Genomic DNA, 17,711 nt, shown 5'->3' with positions numbered 1-17,711 from the left:
ACAATAACCCTAGACAATTTAAGGTATCTTCATCTCCACCAAGAACAACAATTCTTGTCATATTGTTAAATCCATCATTATGGATAAAACTGGTGCAAACTGGTCAAATGGACCCAACAAACACTGATGACCAAGCTGGCATACTGACAACTAATACACAAGTCGTGGTCAACAGAGGGTTTAAAAGATCTTCTCTTTGTTCTTGTTCTTCTCCAAAGTTTTCAAAGAGTTCTGTTGTTCTAATATACCTTGTTGAGCTTCCCAGTTTGTTTTCTCATCCTCAGACTGACGACTTCGGAGCTCAGCTTCAGAGCCCTTCAGTTTCTGAACTTTTTCTTTGACCTTCATTTCAAACACCTGTTCCATCTCTATCTTCCTCATCTTGGCTACATGCTCCTTTCCTTCTTCTTCCATTTGTGCCAAAGGGCTCTTTGTAAGCTGCCCTTTATTCTTATTGTTATCAAGTCCATTATTTCCTTGCGTGCTCTCTGTAAAAGCCCACCTCCCCAAGCTGCCTGTGAGCAGTCTTGGAGGCAGCAGCCCCAATTGCTCCTTTCCTTGTCCAATGAAATAAAGGCGTTTTCCTGTTCTCCCACCTCAGCCTCTTGTTTATTGGCTGTAACAGGTCACACTGAGCAAAACCTGGGGTCTTCACCTGGCAACATAGGTAGTCCATCAATGTAATGGATAACAGGCTGCCAGCAATTACTATCCTCCACTGCATCTCCAAATCCTGGGTATCAACTATCTCGAGCAGTAACTGAACGCTACTTTCTTTGATTAAAACATTGGATTGTAACACCTGTACAGTCTTTTTTATCCTATGGGAGGGGCTGGGATACTCTGGAGAATACAAATCTGTGAGGAATAACAAGTTGATTGATTAATGTTGACTTTCCCAATCCAGATTCACCTACTACCATAAGTGTGAATTCAAACGCTTTCTTCACTGATACTTGATTTGGGAAATCAGCAAATCCCACAAAGCCTTCAAGCTTCTTCTGTTGAGCTACTCTGGTACTGCTGCTGATGCTCCTCTCCTCAGCAGCAGCTGAACTCGCACTGAGTGACTTCTCCCCACTCCACACCCAGCCCTGACGCAAGGCAGCCAGCTGATTCTCCAAAGCCACCTACACCGATTCCACAGCACAGGTGCCCAGCGACGCAGCCCTGGTTACGCTTAAGGTTACGCTTAAGCTTATGCACACCTAGGGCAGGCGGACTCCTCCCCTGGCTCTCGGCCGACTCCCGCTCCATTTTAGTTTAAGAATTGTCACCCTGGGTCAAATCCACGGATGCTCCTCTTCTGCTCAGTATCCGTCTCTGACAAAGACACCAAGAAATGCATGCTTATCAAACATCCACTACAGATTAGGGATATGAACCAAACGTCCTCGCTTCCCTTGAATAAAATCATGGATTTATCTTCCATTACTTTAGTTTTTTTGCTTCGTTTTGTTTTAAATCTTTCTTCTCATAAGATGATGAGTTTTCTAAATTTTTTACTTCTTTAAAATATGAACTTTTAAAAAATTTATGAATTTTTTCCACTACAGTGCTGAAGAATCCTAATTTATAATAAATTATTTGAAGAGGACTGTTATTATTTGTTAGCTAACAATAAGTAATAAGTAAACTCCAAATCCTACTGACTTTGTAAGTAAGCAGATAAATGACAGAAGATTTACATTATACTCAAAAGAAAAATAATTATATATATAATTATACTGATTTTATATTTAGAGCTTCGATCTAAAAGCGTAATTTCTATTTTACAGACACTGAGTTTCCCTGAAAAAAAGAACAAGAAAAGTCATCAAAATTTGAATATGAAATGCCTACACTTATATCTTAGAGCCAAACCTGTTACTGCAAACAACACAGGGTGTAGATTGTTCATGTCAGAGAAAGGCAGGCTGCAGTTAAATATTTCAAAAAGCTAGCAGACCTAGTGTAATTTCACAGATCTAAATTAGACTCTACAGAGCTAATATAAGTAAATATCCCGAAGACTTAGGAGTACGTAAACTAAAATGGGACAGCAGTGGGCTAGCTCTATAATCGTACTGAGATTGTTTACTGAGCTATGAAAAACCCAGCATTGAATAATGCCAGGGTAAAAACAGCCAACTATCAGAAGTGTGGGCAGGAAGCCTAATAAAACACACACAGTTAGGCACTTTTACAAAACTCAAAACAATCAGTAATGAAAAATTATATTATACAGGGTAACTGGAGAACTAAAGCACGTTTTCAAATGCTTGTACTAAAATCAGACAATGGAAATGGTTGAAAGCAATGAAAAATAACACCCATATTGTCTACTTTACGTTTAATTTTTTAAAATAAAAAATATGCAATAGTGATCATTGAAAAAAAAAAAACTTGCTATAATCAAGTGAAAAAGAGCATGGCTCCTTTCCCTTCTCTGTAGGGGAGACACAAAGCATCTGTCATACAGAGAGGGGCTGGAGACTCAAATGACATGTTAGCAATGTGCTTTCCAGGGCCAGAGGATTAACTCGAGTGTTGGCCAGACCTGGAGGCTTGATCTACATATAGCTGGGAATGAAGCAGCCCATAGGGTCAGCACTGCTCAACCAGGGACAGGGAAGTCAGTTGTATGGTTGGGAGACTGATTACAAACAGTGGATTGAACAAATATAAATATATTGAGGTTAGTGGTAAAACTGTCAGAAAAGGCAACTGAAAATACGGAAAGGGGAAAGGCTAGAAAAAAATTCTGTAGTGGTGGATACAAATTAGAGGCACTGGTGAGAACTCATGGCTTTTAATATATAAATATATCTGTATAGGTATATATACCCCACACATACACAAACATACACGTACACACATTTCCTAGATCTGTTTTGTGAAAGGGCCTAGAAGCAATTATATGTCAGTAGCAAGAAACATACACAGTGCCCAGACCTTGGATTCTAAATACTTTTCATAAATCAAAGGAATCAATACTCCTGGAGAAATGGCTGATTCCAAGGCTGGGATAGGGAAAGGACCATATGAGACTGAAACATATTATACCAGAAAGAAGATGCTCAAGGAATGATAAGGACATGTCTAAAAGACCCAGGAGGCAGCTTGACTGGGCTCCCACTGACCAAATCATGGACAATTTGAATACCAAAATTAATAATAGTAATTAATTATAAGTCATTGAATGAAATAGGAATCATGAGTCCATACTACTTTAAATAAAAAATAAAGTATAAACAAATAAATGGGGAAGAAGAAGTTCTACCACAGATAACTTTTAGTATACGCCACTAAAAACACCAAAAGGAAAAACAAAATTAGAAAACCAGCATTTGGCAACCCAGTGTAGTAATATTGATTCAGGCATAATGTAATAATGGATGGAAAACAATTAGCTGAAAGTTTGACATGGAAGAGGATGTTTCCTTAGCCTCAAAATATAATCCCACAAAATATAGTTGAAAAACAGATACTATCCTGATCAAGTGATGACAGTTAATATCAACAGTTATGGGACAAATTAACGTTGTTTGCCTCCTGATAAGATGCCAGGAGAAAATTTCATCATTTCTGTGGCATTTGTGCTAAAAATGCATAGCTCCAATTTAATCTGACAAAACATCAGGAAAATACAAATTGAGGGATAGTCTACAAAGTAACTTACCTGTATTTTTTTTTTTCAGAATGTCAGTCATGAAAGAGTAAGGAAATACTAAAGAAAACTAAGGATACATGACATTAAAGTACAAGTAATCCTGGATTGGAAACTAGGATATTAAGGGCATTACCAGGACAATTAGTGAAATTTTAATGGAGTCTGTGGATTAGACGGTAAAACTGTATCAATATTATTTTCCTGACTTTTATGAATGCACTGTGGTTATGCAGGAGAATGTTCCTGATTTTAAGAAATACATAATAAAGAATTAAGAGATAAAAGAGCGTAGCGCATGTCATTTAATCTCAAATTATTCAGAAAAAAATGTATACACATAGAAAATGATAAAAACAAATGTAATAAAATGTTAACAGCTGGGGAAGCTGAGTAAACAGTATAGTGGATTATTTGTAGTCTTCAAAGTTTTCAGTAAGTGTGAAATTATTTAAAAAAAAGAATATGAAAAAAGTATGTTTGATATGCTCTTTTCCTAAAAGTGAAGGCTGCAAGGTCTCCAGATCATTCTACTAAGAAAATATTCTGGGTAGATCACCAGAGCCTCTGAGCTAAAGGCTGGGTCATCACCTGTATTTTGCAAAGCCTGGTCTCCGCAGTAAGAGGAAGAGAGTAAGACAAACTTCACTTACAATTTAGATGTTTTAGATTTGAAAATGGTTTCTCAAACTCAGTGCTATTGATTTTTTTTTGTAGAGGGCTGTCCTGTGAATTGTAGGATGTTTAGCAGCACCTCTGACCCCAGGTTGTGATAACCAAGAATATCTCTAGACATTGCCAAATGTCCTGGAGGTTGGGGGAAGGGGAGGGCAAAACAGTCCCAGGTTGAGAACCACTGGATAAGAAGATCAAAAACTCCCATTTGCACAATCATAATTCACCCCCCCAAAAAGCATTTATTTTTTCCATTTTACAGACCCATGACCCTTGACAACCACCTGTTTTAAAAAATGCCAAGAACAGACTAAATCCTTTAGTAAGTTGCTAGTAAATTCATGTTAATTTATCATCAACTTATTAAGGTACATAACATGCTCTCAGCAAAATTATAAAGACTATGAAAAGATCAATGTTTGCCAGGGATTGGAGTGGGTGGGTGCGTAAAGGATGAACAGATAGAACATGGAATTTTTAGGGCAGTGAAACTATTCTGTAAGATATGGTAATGGTGGACGTATGACATTATGCATTTGTCAAAATCCACGGACTGTACAACGCAAAGAATGAACCCTAATGTAAACTATGGATTTTACTTGATGATAATGTATCAATATTGGTTCATCAACTGTAATAAATGTACCACACAAATGCAAGATGTTAATAGGAGAAACAGATATGGGAATTGTCTGTACTTTTTGCTCAATTTTTCTGAAAACCTAAAACTGCTTTAAAATATAGTCTGTTAAAAAAAAGATGCTCAAAATCATTAGTCATTAGGGAAATGCTAATTAAAACCACAATGTGATACCACTTCACATCCACTAGGGCAGCTATTATTAAAATGTGGAGAAATTGGAAACCTTGTCCATTGCTCATGGGAATGAAAACTAGCAGTACAGCTGCTGTGGCAAACACTGTGGTCGTTCCTCAGAAATTTAAACACAGAATTACCACATGACTCAGTAATTCCACTCCTAGGTATATACCCAAAAGAATATTCAGCCAGGAAAAGGAATGAAGCTCTGATACATGCTACAACATGGATGAACCCTGAAGACGTTATACTAACAAAAGGACAAATAGTATGACCACACTTACATGAGGTATCGAGAACAGGAAAATTCATAGAGATGCAAAGTAGAACAGAGATTACCAAGGGCTGGGGAAAGAGGGAAGGTGAGTTATTGTTTAACGGGTATAGAGTTTCTGTTTGAGATGATAAAAAATATCTGGAAATAGTGGTTATGGTTACACAGGAGAACCTGGGTGGTGTAAACAGTTAACGTGTTTGGCTGCTAACCCCAAAGCTGGAGGTTCAAGGCTGCCCAGAGGTGGCCCAAAGGAAAAGTCTGGTGATCTACTTCTGAAAATCCACCACTGAAAACCCTGTGGTGCACAGCTCCACTCTGACACACACGGGGTTGCCACGAGTTGGAAATCGACTCAATGGCAAGTCATTTTCTGTTTTTAATATGTATAAAACTATCTTATATTAAAAAAAAGAGATAGCTATTTAGGCATGAAGGTATATAAATGCATAGTGTTAGGTTTTTATAGCTACAAACTAAACTGTTCACACAGTTACCTCTGAGGAGGAAAATATTTGGAGATTACAGAAACAGGCTTGAATTTTGGTTTCACAATTTGTTAACTGTACTATGTGCCTAATTTAAAAAAATTAAAAAAACAGGATATCAGAACTGGGCAAGAACACCACATCCTCAGTGACCTGTAAACCCTCTGATTTAGGTTAAGGTACATAAAAATCACACCAGAAATAGTAAGAATCAATTTATGCTTCAGAGAGATTCAAGAAACACTAGTAACAACAAAAGTATCAATAAAAAAAAATTATTAAGACGAATAATGGATAACTGGATAGAGACATTAGAATCTATACAACTATTATTTCCTCAACTTAAATTTTAACAGCCTGTTTCAGCAGCTGCCTGAGAAGCTGATAAATTTATTCTATAATAAATTTACATTGTTTTATTAAAGAGAACTACCCTAGAAGTGGAGGCCCAATGGCACAGCAGTTAAGAGCCTGCCTGCTAACCAAAAGGTCAGCAGTCTGATCCACCAGCTGCTCCAGGGAAACCCTATGGGGTGGTTCTATTCTGTCCTAAAGGGTCGTTATGAGTTGGAATCTACTCAATGGCAACAGGCTTGGTTTTGGTTTTTGGCCCTTGAAGTATCTGTAGTAGTAGACAATTTGCACTGAGAGGCTATAAAAAAATCTTGTGAATTCTAATGGCAAATTGGAAGACAGTCTGGGCCAGACATTTCTCCAACTAGCCAACATTTAACAGTGCTTTGATTCTGTGATAATGAGAAAATACACACATAATCTCCATTTTGCCTTCTGACCCCGGTATCATTATCATTCTATGGGTAAAATGGCTTTGCTGAAGACATTCAAAAGTTGTAACTTGATGACAAGACAAAAGAACATCCGATTGAGCTCAACAAAGTTTTAAGACTAGAAAGAGTTAAAAAATTAAATTAATAAAGACACAGAAATATTATATTTAGCGTAAACAAAGTCAACAAAGTAATAGATTTTGTAGTCTCTGGACAGAATCAATGAGAAGAGTGTTTATGGCGGAGACTGTCCCTCAATATCCATTTTCCCCTTCTTCCTTTAGCACTATAATCTCTTAATTTTAGCCAGAAACAGGACTGTCCAGCTAAAGACTGCATCGCCCACCCTCACCTGCAGTTAAGTATGGGCACGTGACTAAGCTCTGGCCAATGGGATGTAAGCAGAAGTGATGCATGCTAATGATATCCTAAAATAAAATGGGATGTACCCTCTAATCTTACTCTTCCTGCTTCTGCTGGCTAGAATGTAATAACAGAAGAATCCGGAACAGCAATTATTAAACCATTTTAAGCATCCCAGAGCACCAAGATAGAAGAAACCTGGGTTCCCACCACCATGAAGCCTGGCATGATTTACACCTTCTCTGTTACATTTCAATTGATATTCCATCAATTCCTAGAGCCTTCTTTTTTGCGAATGCATTCAGTACAGCTTGGACCTCTTCCTTCAGTATCATTGGTTCCTGATCATATGCTACCTCCTGAGATGGTTGAATGTCAATCAATTCTTTTTGGTATAATGACTCTGTATATTCTTTCCATCTTCTTCTGATGCTAACTTCATCATTTAATATTTCCCCCATGGAATCCTTCAATATTGCAACTCAAGGCTTAAATTTTTTCTTCAGTTCTTTCAGCTGGAGAAATGCCGAGCATGTTCTTTCCTTTTGGTTTTCTACCTCCAGGTGTCTGCACACGTCCTTATAATACTTTGTCTTCTTGAGCCACCCTTTAAAATATTCTTTTCAGCTCTTTTACTTCATCATTTCTTCCTTTCGCTTTAGCTACTCGACTTCCAAGAGCAAGTTTGAGAGTCTCTTTTGACATCCATTTTGGTCTTTTCTTTCTTTCCTGTCTTTTTTCCTGTCCTGGATGTCATTCCACAACTCGTCTGGTCTTTGGTCATTAGTGTTCAATGAGTCAAATCTATTCTTGAGATGTTCTCTAAATTCAGGTAGGATATACTCAGGATTGTACTTTAGCTGCTGTGGACCTGTTCTAATTTTCCTCAGTTTCAATGTGAACTTGCGTATGAGCAATAGACAGTCTGTTTCACAGTCGGCACCTGGCCTTGTTCTGACTGATGATACTGAGCTTTTCCATCATCTTGTTCCACAGATGTAGTTGATTTGATTCCTGTGTATTCCATCTGGAGAGATCCATGTATACAGTTACCGTTTATGTTGTTGAAAAAAGGTACTTGCAATGAAAAAGTCGTTGCTCTTGCAAAATTCTATCATGCAATTTCTATCACCAAGGTCGTATTTTCCAACTACCAATCCTTCTTCATTTCCAACTTCAGCATTCCAATCACCAGTAATTATCAGTGCATCCTGATTGCATGTTTGGTCAATTTCAGACTGGAGAAGTTGGTAAAAATCTTCTATTCTTTCATTTTTGGCCTTAGTGCTTGGTGCATAAATTTGAATAACAGTTGTATTAACTGGTCTTTCTTGTAAGAGTACGGACACTATCGCTATCACTGACAGCACTGTACTTCAGGATAGATCTTGAAATGTTCTTTTTGACGGTGAAGCCAATGCCATTCCTCTTTAAGTTGTCATTCCCGGCATAGCAGACCATATGACTGTCTGATTCAAAACGGTCAATGCCAGTCCATTTGAGCTCACTAATGCCTAGGATATCGATGTTGATGTGTTCCATTTCATTTTTAATGATTTCTAGTTTTCCTAGATTAATACTTCTTACATTCCATGTTCTGATTATTAATTGATGTCTGCAGCTATTTCCTCTCATTTTGAGTCATGCCACATCAGCAAATGAAGGTCCCAGAAGCTTGACTCTATCCACGTCATTAAGGTCGACTCTACTTTGAGAAGGCAGCTTTTCCCCAGTCGTCTTTTGGGTGCCTTACAACTTGAGGGGCTCATCTTTTACCACTGTATCGGACAATGTTCCACTGCTATTCATAAGGTTTTCACAGGCTAATTCTTTTCAAAAGTAGACCATCGGGTCCTTCTCCCTAGTCTGTCTTAGTCTGGAAGCTCAGTTGAAACCTGTCTGCCATGGGAGACCCTGCTGGTATTTGAATACTGGTGGCACAGCTTCCAGCATCACAACAACATGCAAGCCCCCACAGTATGGCAAACTGACAGACGTGTGGGGGCAAATAAGATGAAGGTACCTAATAATGCTCATGACTCTATAAGAAGAAAAAGCCATTTTAAATCCTTGATACTTACTGATACATTAGCACCATCACTGCTTGCAATCTCAGCTGCCTTTTCAATAATCTGTTTAAAAAAAATTTTAAAAATTTAAAATTTTGGCTCTTGTATTTACAAAAATTTAAGCATAAATGACTACATCTGCACTTAGACTAATATAGGTAAATGTATTCAGTTAAGAAAATGCAAATGTATGTAAAGGTTACTAAATGTAGAATAAGTTTTTCCTCAATTAACAAATACTAAAAGGAGAAATATTGTCAAGGGAAAGCCTAAAAATATTTTTTAAAATCATTAAGTATGGAAAGGGGCTCTCATCCTTGAAAATACGTGAACTCACTGGTCCAACAGAAAGAATGATAGGTAAAGAATCAAAAGATCCATGTCCTGGTACTTAGTTATACAATCCTAGGTAAATATTTATCCTCATACATAAAATGTGGTGATAACGCACATCCTGCTTCGAAGAGCTGTTGTGATAATATTCAATTATCATTATTAAAAATGAACCAATAACCATAAAATTAACTTGAAAAGCAAAATATATATAAGTGATTATAGCAGCGAACATTAAATTAAATAAAAAGACTAGGATTGGTGGAACTTTCACGTTTTACATGTGTACTTTTTTTTTTTTTTACAATGAACATATATACCTTGTTTGATACAAGGAAAACCAGTAAGTATAAACATATTTGTACATGTTTATATTTATTAAAGCACACAAATCTCCATCCCAAATTGACCATTTTCAAACACAAACTCCACAAGGAATAAGAAAGGTAAAGAGAAAGATAACTGGCCAGTTACAGATGACTGCAGCAATACCAAAATAGAACATTTTAAAGAAGCTTATCCTGAAAGGTTAAATTAAAAATACTTTCATTTGCATAAGATATTACATTTCTAAAACTGCTTTATAAACCACATTTGATCGAAAAGAAACTGTAACTGATTATTGAACAGACACCATAATTGAACAGACACCATAATTGAATACCATAATAGTCATAGCCTCGACAATTAAATGTATCATAAGTAGCTACTGCATATGCATAAACCTCTATCGAAGGAATAATTAAAGCCATGGCTTCAATCTAATAGATGAGTCAAGATGTATCTTTTTTTACTGACTATATACTAAGACATATGGTTCTTGGCATATTTTGGATTTCTATTTTAACAGAGCCCTGGTGGCACAGTGGTTAAGGCGCTCGGCTGCTAACTAAAAGCTCGGCTGTTCAAACATACCAACAGCTCCTTGGGAGAAAGACGTGGCAGTCTGCCTCCATAAAGATTTACACCCTTGGAAACCCTATGGGGCAGTTCTACTTTGTCTTATAGGATTGCTGTGAGTCAGAATTGACTCCACAGCAGTGGGGTTTTTTTGGGGGGTGGGGGGGGGTAGTTTATTGTAACTATCCCAAAATTTAATTTAGTTGGATATTACTGGTTAGAGAAACAATATAAAAGAACTTGAAATGAAAGTTTATTTCTTGAGAGGATAAAATTCAATTGAAATGAAAGTGAAAAAAGAACATTGGGTTATAGAAATTTAACGTGCTTATGGCTTAAATCAGTCGGAATCAACTCGACAGCACTGGGTTTCTGGGTTTATGGCTAAAAAAACATCTATTCTCCAGAGGTCTGGCAGTGCTGAATATTAAATACAATTAGTCTTATAAGTAGATTAATTTAAACATTACTTAGGATATCAATTTTTAAAAGTAACTTGTTCCTAAATGGATTAAGGAAATATAAGAAACTCATGTTTACTTTCTGAGAATTTGTTCAAAGATTTCCCCACAAAAATCAGCACCAATCATACCTGAAACAAGGATACCAAACTTGAAGATAAAGCATATAAGAGCTTAGCTCTCTTAGCATGTAAATTATCATAGTCCCATCTTCAGCCCTTACTAGATAATCTCCTCTTAGATATGCAGTTTGTACACTAAGGAAATATTTAGAAACATAAGTCCTTCCTATAGATTCTACAAAAATAATACTGCTTAAGGATGTCCTGGAAACCTTGGTGGCGTAGTGGTTAAGAGCTATAGCTGCTAACCAAAAGGTCAGCAGTTCGAATCCACAAAGTGCTCCTTGAAAACTCTATGGAGCTGTTATACTCTGTCCCATAGGGTCACTATGAGTCAACAGTGGGTTTTAAGGATGTCCTACTAATAGTAATATTCAACATAAATCATTTGTTCTTTGAATCTAAACTTTAACACAAGAATGATTATGTTTTATAATCTCTGAACCAACACGTTAGCATATCTCACTGAACATTTTATAGGATCAGGGCTACATTTGAATACATTTATAGCCTTTTTAGGTTGAAAAGGGCCTCAGAGAAGGATTTGGATAAATGAGGAAATTGAACTCCAGAGATGCCATGGTCAGTGATAAAGCCAAGAGTCAAGGGAGTTTGAGGGGTCCTTGCTCACTGGTCTTTCACTAAACCAAGCTGTCAGAGTATGTGACGTTTTAAGAAACAGACATACAGAGCTTAAACTATAAACATATAAAGTCAGGAACTAATAATTCAATTATTTCGTGCATAATGGCCTTCTAAATAACTAGCTTACCTTATCGAAGGGAGGGTAATAATAAGGTTGTTTTTTATTCTCTGGGAATTTAATATGCAAAGCTGTTGCATTTTCAGTATATGGATTTGTTTGAACAGTTCCCATTGGATTCAACATTTCTTCAAGTTCATCTAAAACATGCAAATGATTTTGGCTCTTAAGAAAATGTTTGAAACTAAAACAAAACTTTAATGGATTTCATAAAATTACTTTAAAAGTGTTTCCAAAGGAAAGTTTAGCAGATAATTGTATCAGTAAAGCTCCAATTTCCTGTTAATGCTTGCCATAAAATTTGAATGTGAGTCTGCATACATCTTTAAAATAAGAAAGTTAACAAAAATTAATGGCTACTTCACCTCCTTCTTCAAGTGTAATATATATTCCCAATACAGGGGGGGAAAAAAAAGCTCAATTGGAACTGCTGTCCCTCCATCAAAAGTAGGTAGCCCATAGGAACTGTTATTATTTCCTCACTGTCTATGGACTTTTTAAGCCTACATAAACTGGTTTTCATGGTCATCAAAGTACCTAAACTGATGTTCTGATAGTCACCAATGACATTCTTCTCAACAAATCTAAAGTTGTTAATGCTCCTTTATTATCCTGTAACTACTGACATAGTTACACCTTCATGGGTAGTTTCTGTTAACATTCCATTCAAGTGGTGTTCCTCTTACCTCACCAACTGCTTTCTTTTTCAAGTCACTCCTTCCTCTTTCTTCTCCATCACCCTAATCGTGGTTCAATCACAAAAATATGCACGGGGTCTTAGAATTTCAGTTTTGTCAGAAAACCCTGGAGCTCATCTAATGTAACTTTCTCATTCATAGATAAGGAAATAGATGGAGAGGTATTAAACTCAAAATGAGAGAACAGAGTTAGGAGTACAACCTAAGGTTTCCCCTCTCCAAACCAGTTTCTCTTTTTCTTACATTGATTTTTACCATAGCTGTTCTCTCTGAACCTTCTAGAAAAAAAGATAAAGTCCGTTCTATCTAGGCCTAGTGTTCAGAAAAATATGCACGCTCAGAATTATCTCCCAAAGCTAGAAAACGTTACAAAGTAGTCACAAGTTTCAGCTTCTTAATTCTTTGCTTATCTTATTTATTTAGTACTCTTTCATTTCACATATTCAATGGTCACCTGGATGTAGGCAACGTTCACAATTTACTCAAATCCAGAGCTTATTTCTCAGCAAATTAAAATTCCGTACTGTGCTATCCAGTAGCGTTACACTTATTTGTTCTATTAAATGCAACCTATCTAAAGTTAAAAGCCCTGAATATGTGGAGGTAATCCTGCTCAAAAACCATCACAAAAAAGGAAATTATGTATATTAATTGTTTAACAGGAAACTTGTTTACTCTATAAACCTTCATTGAAACTACAACTTTAAAAAAAGGAACTTTAATACACTATACGTGGAAAGTATAAATTGGTGTATTCTCATTACAATTTTATTTTTTGACTCAATAAACCCACTTTTGGGAATTTACCTTAAAGATATACCTGCACATAAACAAGAATATTCATTTATGGCACTGTCTGAACTATCAAAAGATAACTCTGCTTTAATGAAAATAAAATGAAACAGTTCTATATGCAGATAAGGTGAAAAAACCAAAGAGCAGAACACTGTACATTATATGCTATTTCATAAAAATAGGGAGAAAAATAAGAATTTACATTTACATTTCCTAGTGTACACATACAGAATTTTGGAAAGATACACAGAAACCATTAAAAGTGATACACCTTATAACGATGGCCTGGGTACCCTAAAAAGAGATTATAGTTCTTTGTTTCTTGCTTGCCCCTGCTGGGATAAACGTGACAACTCTAGAGCTAATATATAGAGAGCTAAATATGTTCATTTGTTAACTTTTCATCTTACAGTTTCTTAGAAATGAAGTCAGGTTGATGGTATGCTAAGTTAAAACAACCATATATTGTCATTTTTACAAAAATTATTAGTCAGTTGCTTGACTAATTCTAGAACATTAAAGTTTGAGTCTAAATTAAGATTATTCAACAAAATATAATATGGAACTAAACAACTTTTACTCTACTGTGAAACTACAGTTTCTTATAAGAAGTGTGTGAATGTACACAGTTCTCCTATATTTGGGATATAAAATGATTAAGAGAAAATTATTGGAACTATATGAAGGAAATGGTAGGAATGACAGAACACACACACACAAAATATTAGACTGGGAAGATTTCATATACGTCAGTAGATAATTAATTTTCCAAAAATAAATCCTCAAGAAATACTGCCAATATATGGACATTTTCAAATATTTTTCAGTACCAAAATAATTTAAAAAATTCAAATAAGTATACAACTTTATTAAATATATTAAACTTTGAAGACAGAAAAGAAAAATCACTGCAAAGTTTAAACTAAGAATTCCAGTAAACAGTAAAAAATAATGGAAAACTAGGAAGACTCAGCATTGTGAAAATGTCCATTTTACCCAAAATGATCTATAGATACAATGCAATCCTGATCCAAATTCAAATGACATTTTTTAATGAGATGGAGAAACAAATCACCAACTTCATATGGAAGGGGAAGAGGCCCCAGATAAGCAAAGCATTACTGAAAAAGAAGAACAAAGTGAGTCACACTACCTGATTTTAGAAACTAGTATACCGCCACAGTAGTCAAAACAGCCTGGTACTGCTACAACAACAGATACACAGACCAACGGAAAAGAATTGAGAATCCAGACATAAATCCATCCACATTTGAGCAGTTGCTATCTGACAAAGGCCCAAAGTCAGTTAAATGGGGAAAAGACAGTCTCTTTCACAAATGGTGCTGGCATAACTGGATATCCACCTGCAAAAAAATGAAACAAGACCCATACCTCACACCATGCACAAAAACTAACTCAAAATGGATCAAAGACCAAAATAAAAATATATATATATAAACTCTAAAATGATAAAGATCATGGAAGAAAAAATAGGGACAACACTTGGAGCCCTAATAAGTATACAAAACATTACTAACAATGCACAAACACCCAAAGAGAAACTATATAACTGGGAGCTCCTAAAAGTCAAACACCTATGCTCATACAAAGACTTCACCAAAAGAGTAAAAAGACTACCTGCAGACTGGGAAAAAGTTTTTGCCTACGACAAATCCGATTAGTGTCTGATCTCTAAAATCTACATGATACTGCAAAAATTCAACAAAAAGACAAATAACCCAATTAAAAAATGGGCAAAGGATATGAAAAGGCACTCCATCAAAGAAGACATTCAGGCAGCTAACAGATACATAAGGAAATGCTCACGATCATTAGCCATTAGAGAAATGCAAATTGAAACTACAATGAGATACCATCTCACCCCAACAAGGCTAGCATTAATTCAAAAAACACAAAATAAGAAATGTTGGAGAGGTTGTGGAAAGACTGGAACACTTATACACTGCTGGTGGGAATGTCAAATGGTAACAACCACTTTGGAAATCGATTTGGCGCTTCCTTAGAAAGCTGGAAATAGAACCACCATACGATCCAACAATCCTACTCGTTAGAATATATCCTAGAGAAATTAGAGCCTTCACATGAATAGAGATATATGCACACTCATGTTTGCTGCGGCACTGTTCACAATAGGCAAAAGATGGAGACAACCAAGTTGCCCATCAACTGATTAATGCATGAAGAAATTATGGTATATTCACACAATGCAATACTATACAACCATAAAGAATGACGACGAACCTGTGAAACATCTCATAACATGGAGGAATGTGGAAGGCATTATGCTGAGTGAAATTACTCAGTCACAACAGGACAAACACTGAATGAGACCACTATTATAAGAACTCAAGAAAAAGTTTAAACACAGAAGAAAATATTCATTGATGGTTACGAGGGTAGTGAAGGAGGGAGAAGAGTATTCACTAATTGGATAGTAGACAAGAACTCTTTTAGGTGAAGGGAAAGACAACACATAATACAGGGAAGGTCAGCACAACTGGACTAAACCAAAAGCAAAGAAGTTTCCTGAATACAACCAAATGCTTCAAAATCCAGAGTGGCAAAGACGGGGGTCTGGGGACCATGGTTTCAGGGGACATCTAGGTCAACTGGCATAACAAAATGTATTGAGAAAACATTCTGCATGCCACTTTGGTGAGTGGGGTCTGGGGTCTTAAACAATAGCAAGCAGCCATCTAAGATGCATCAATTGGTCTCAACCCACCTGGAGCAAAGGAGAATGAAGAACACCAAGGACACAAGCCAATTACGAGCCCAAGAGACACAAAGGGCCACATAACCCAGACACTACATCAGCCTGAGACCAGAAGAACTAGATGGGACCTGGCTAAAACTGATGACTGCCCTGACAGGAACACAACAGAGAATCTCTGATGGAGCAGAACAGTAGAATGCAGACCTTAAATTCTTGTAAAAAGACCAGACTTAATGGTCTGAGACTGGAGGGGCCCCAGAGGTCATAAACCCTGGACCCTCTGCTAGCCCAAGACTAGAACCATTCCCAAAGTCAACTCTTCAAACAGGGATTGGACTGGACTACAAGCCAGAAAATGACACTGGTGAGCAGTGAGCTTCTTGGCTAAACTAGACACATAAGACTATGTGGGCCGCTCCTTTCTGGAGAAGAGATGAGAAGGCAGAGGGGGACAGGAGCTGGTTGAATGGACATGAGGAATACAGGGGAGAGAAGAGGAGTGTGCTGTCACAATAGGGGAGAGCAGCTAGGGTTACACAGCAAGACGTGTATAAGTTTTTGTATGAGAGGCTGACTTGATTTGTAAACTTTCACTTAAAGCACGATTAAAAAAAAAGAATGGAGTCTGGTAGTCCTTCATTCAAATCCTAGGTTTGATCCAACTGTTTGACTAATTGACTATTTTCTCTGATCTTCATTTTCCTCACTTGTAAAATGAGAATAAATCCATCTATCTCACAGGGCTACTTTGAGTATTATTTGAGAAACACAGGCAAGTAGGAGGTACTCTACTTACATCAAACTTCAGGCTAAAGCTATCTAAAGTGTTTTTAGTACTCTTACCATATTAGTCCCTGGGTGGCACAGACAGTTCAGTGCTTGACTACTAGCTAAAAGGTTGGCAGTTCGAAGCCACCCAGAGGTGATCTGCTTCTGAAAGATAAGAGCCTTGGAAACCCTACGGAGCAGTTCCACTCTGCACACAGGGGTTCACATGAGTCTAAAATGACCCAACAACAGCTGAACAACCACCACCATCGCGTTAGAGAATGTTCCTTCTCCTAGTCTACTAGTGAAAAAATTCAGGACAACTAGGATTAGAGAAATCTTTAAAAAGAAGATATTGTTCCTTAGGAGAATTTCTCAAAGAAGTATAAAAATAAAATGCTTAAAGTAAGAGCACATTCACTGAAATAAGAAATATATTCAGATACAAATCACTTTTTAAATATATTTTAAATAATTTGTGGGAACATATTTTAGGATAAATAATAAAGATATGAAACGATGGTTTCTTTACTGAATTGAAAGGATGGTGAGTCATAAAGAAAACATTAAGCAGTCAATATGCCAAAAGTTACTCTTTAATGCCAAGGATTAGGATATAAGTCTTACCAGGAAATGAAGACCAGCTGTGCAATATTATGTCTCCAGATCTCAACTGTCCTTTAAAGTCAAAAACCATTGTATTTACCCAGGCTACAGGATAATGCTGTTGAAAAAAGATAAAACTGCATAAATATGTTACTGAACTTCAAGGTGTAAACATGTTCATGCACTTTGTTTCAGGAATGTTAGTTCTAGAAATAAAAAAAAATCATCCAAAATGAGAATGAGATTTACATGGCAAAATGTTCATCCCTAAAACCCATTTAACATCACAATAAAATAGTATATCCATAAAATGAACTATTTATTGTGCAGCCACTGAAAATGATGAGGAATTTTAAATGATTCAAGAAAATAAGTGTGATACAATGTCAGGCTGTACGCTTT

The 17,711-nt window shown here is 36.5% G+C and overlaps 1 protein-coding gene across 5 annotated transcripts in view; it reads right to left on the bottom strand.

The window, feature by feature from the left end:
* Window positions 1-17,711, bottom strand: part of PIK3CB (phosphatidylinositol-4,5-bisphosphate 3-kinase catalytic subunit beta) — a 209,748-nt gene that overhangs the window by 67,239 nt on the left and 124,798 nt on the right. For all 5 annotated transcript variants that reach the window (XM_049870195.1, XM_049870194.1, XM_049870196.1 and 2 more), the window contains 3 exons: window positions 17,331-17,427; window positions 11,715-11,845; window positions 9,139-9,189 (listed from right to left, as the gene is read on the bottom strand). In XM_049870195.1, coding sequence (XP_049726152.1) covers window positions 9,139-9,189; window positions 11,715-11,845; window positions 17,331-17,427 — 279 coding nt within the window. The remainder of the gene's footprint in view (window positions 1-9,138; window positions 9,190-11,714; window positions 11,846-17,330; window positions 17,428-17,711) is intronic.

Source organism: Elephas maximus, chromosome 26, assembly GCF_024166365.1.
Source record: "Elephas maximus indicus isolate mEleMax1 chromosome 26, mEleMax1 primary haplotype, whole genome shotgun sequence".
NCBI classification, from domain to species: Eukaryota; Metazoa; Chordata; class Mammalia; order Proboscidea; family Elephantidae; genus Elephas; species Elephas maximus.
This window is presented reverse-complemented; position numbering and strand designations above follow the sequence as displayed.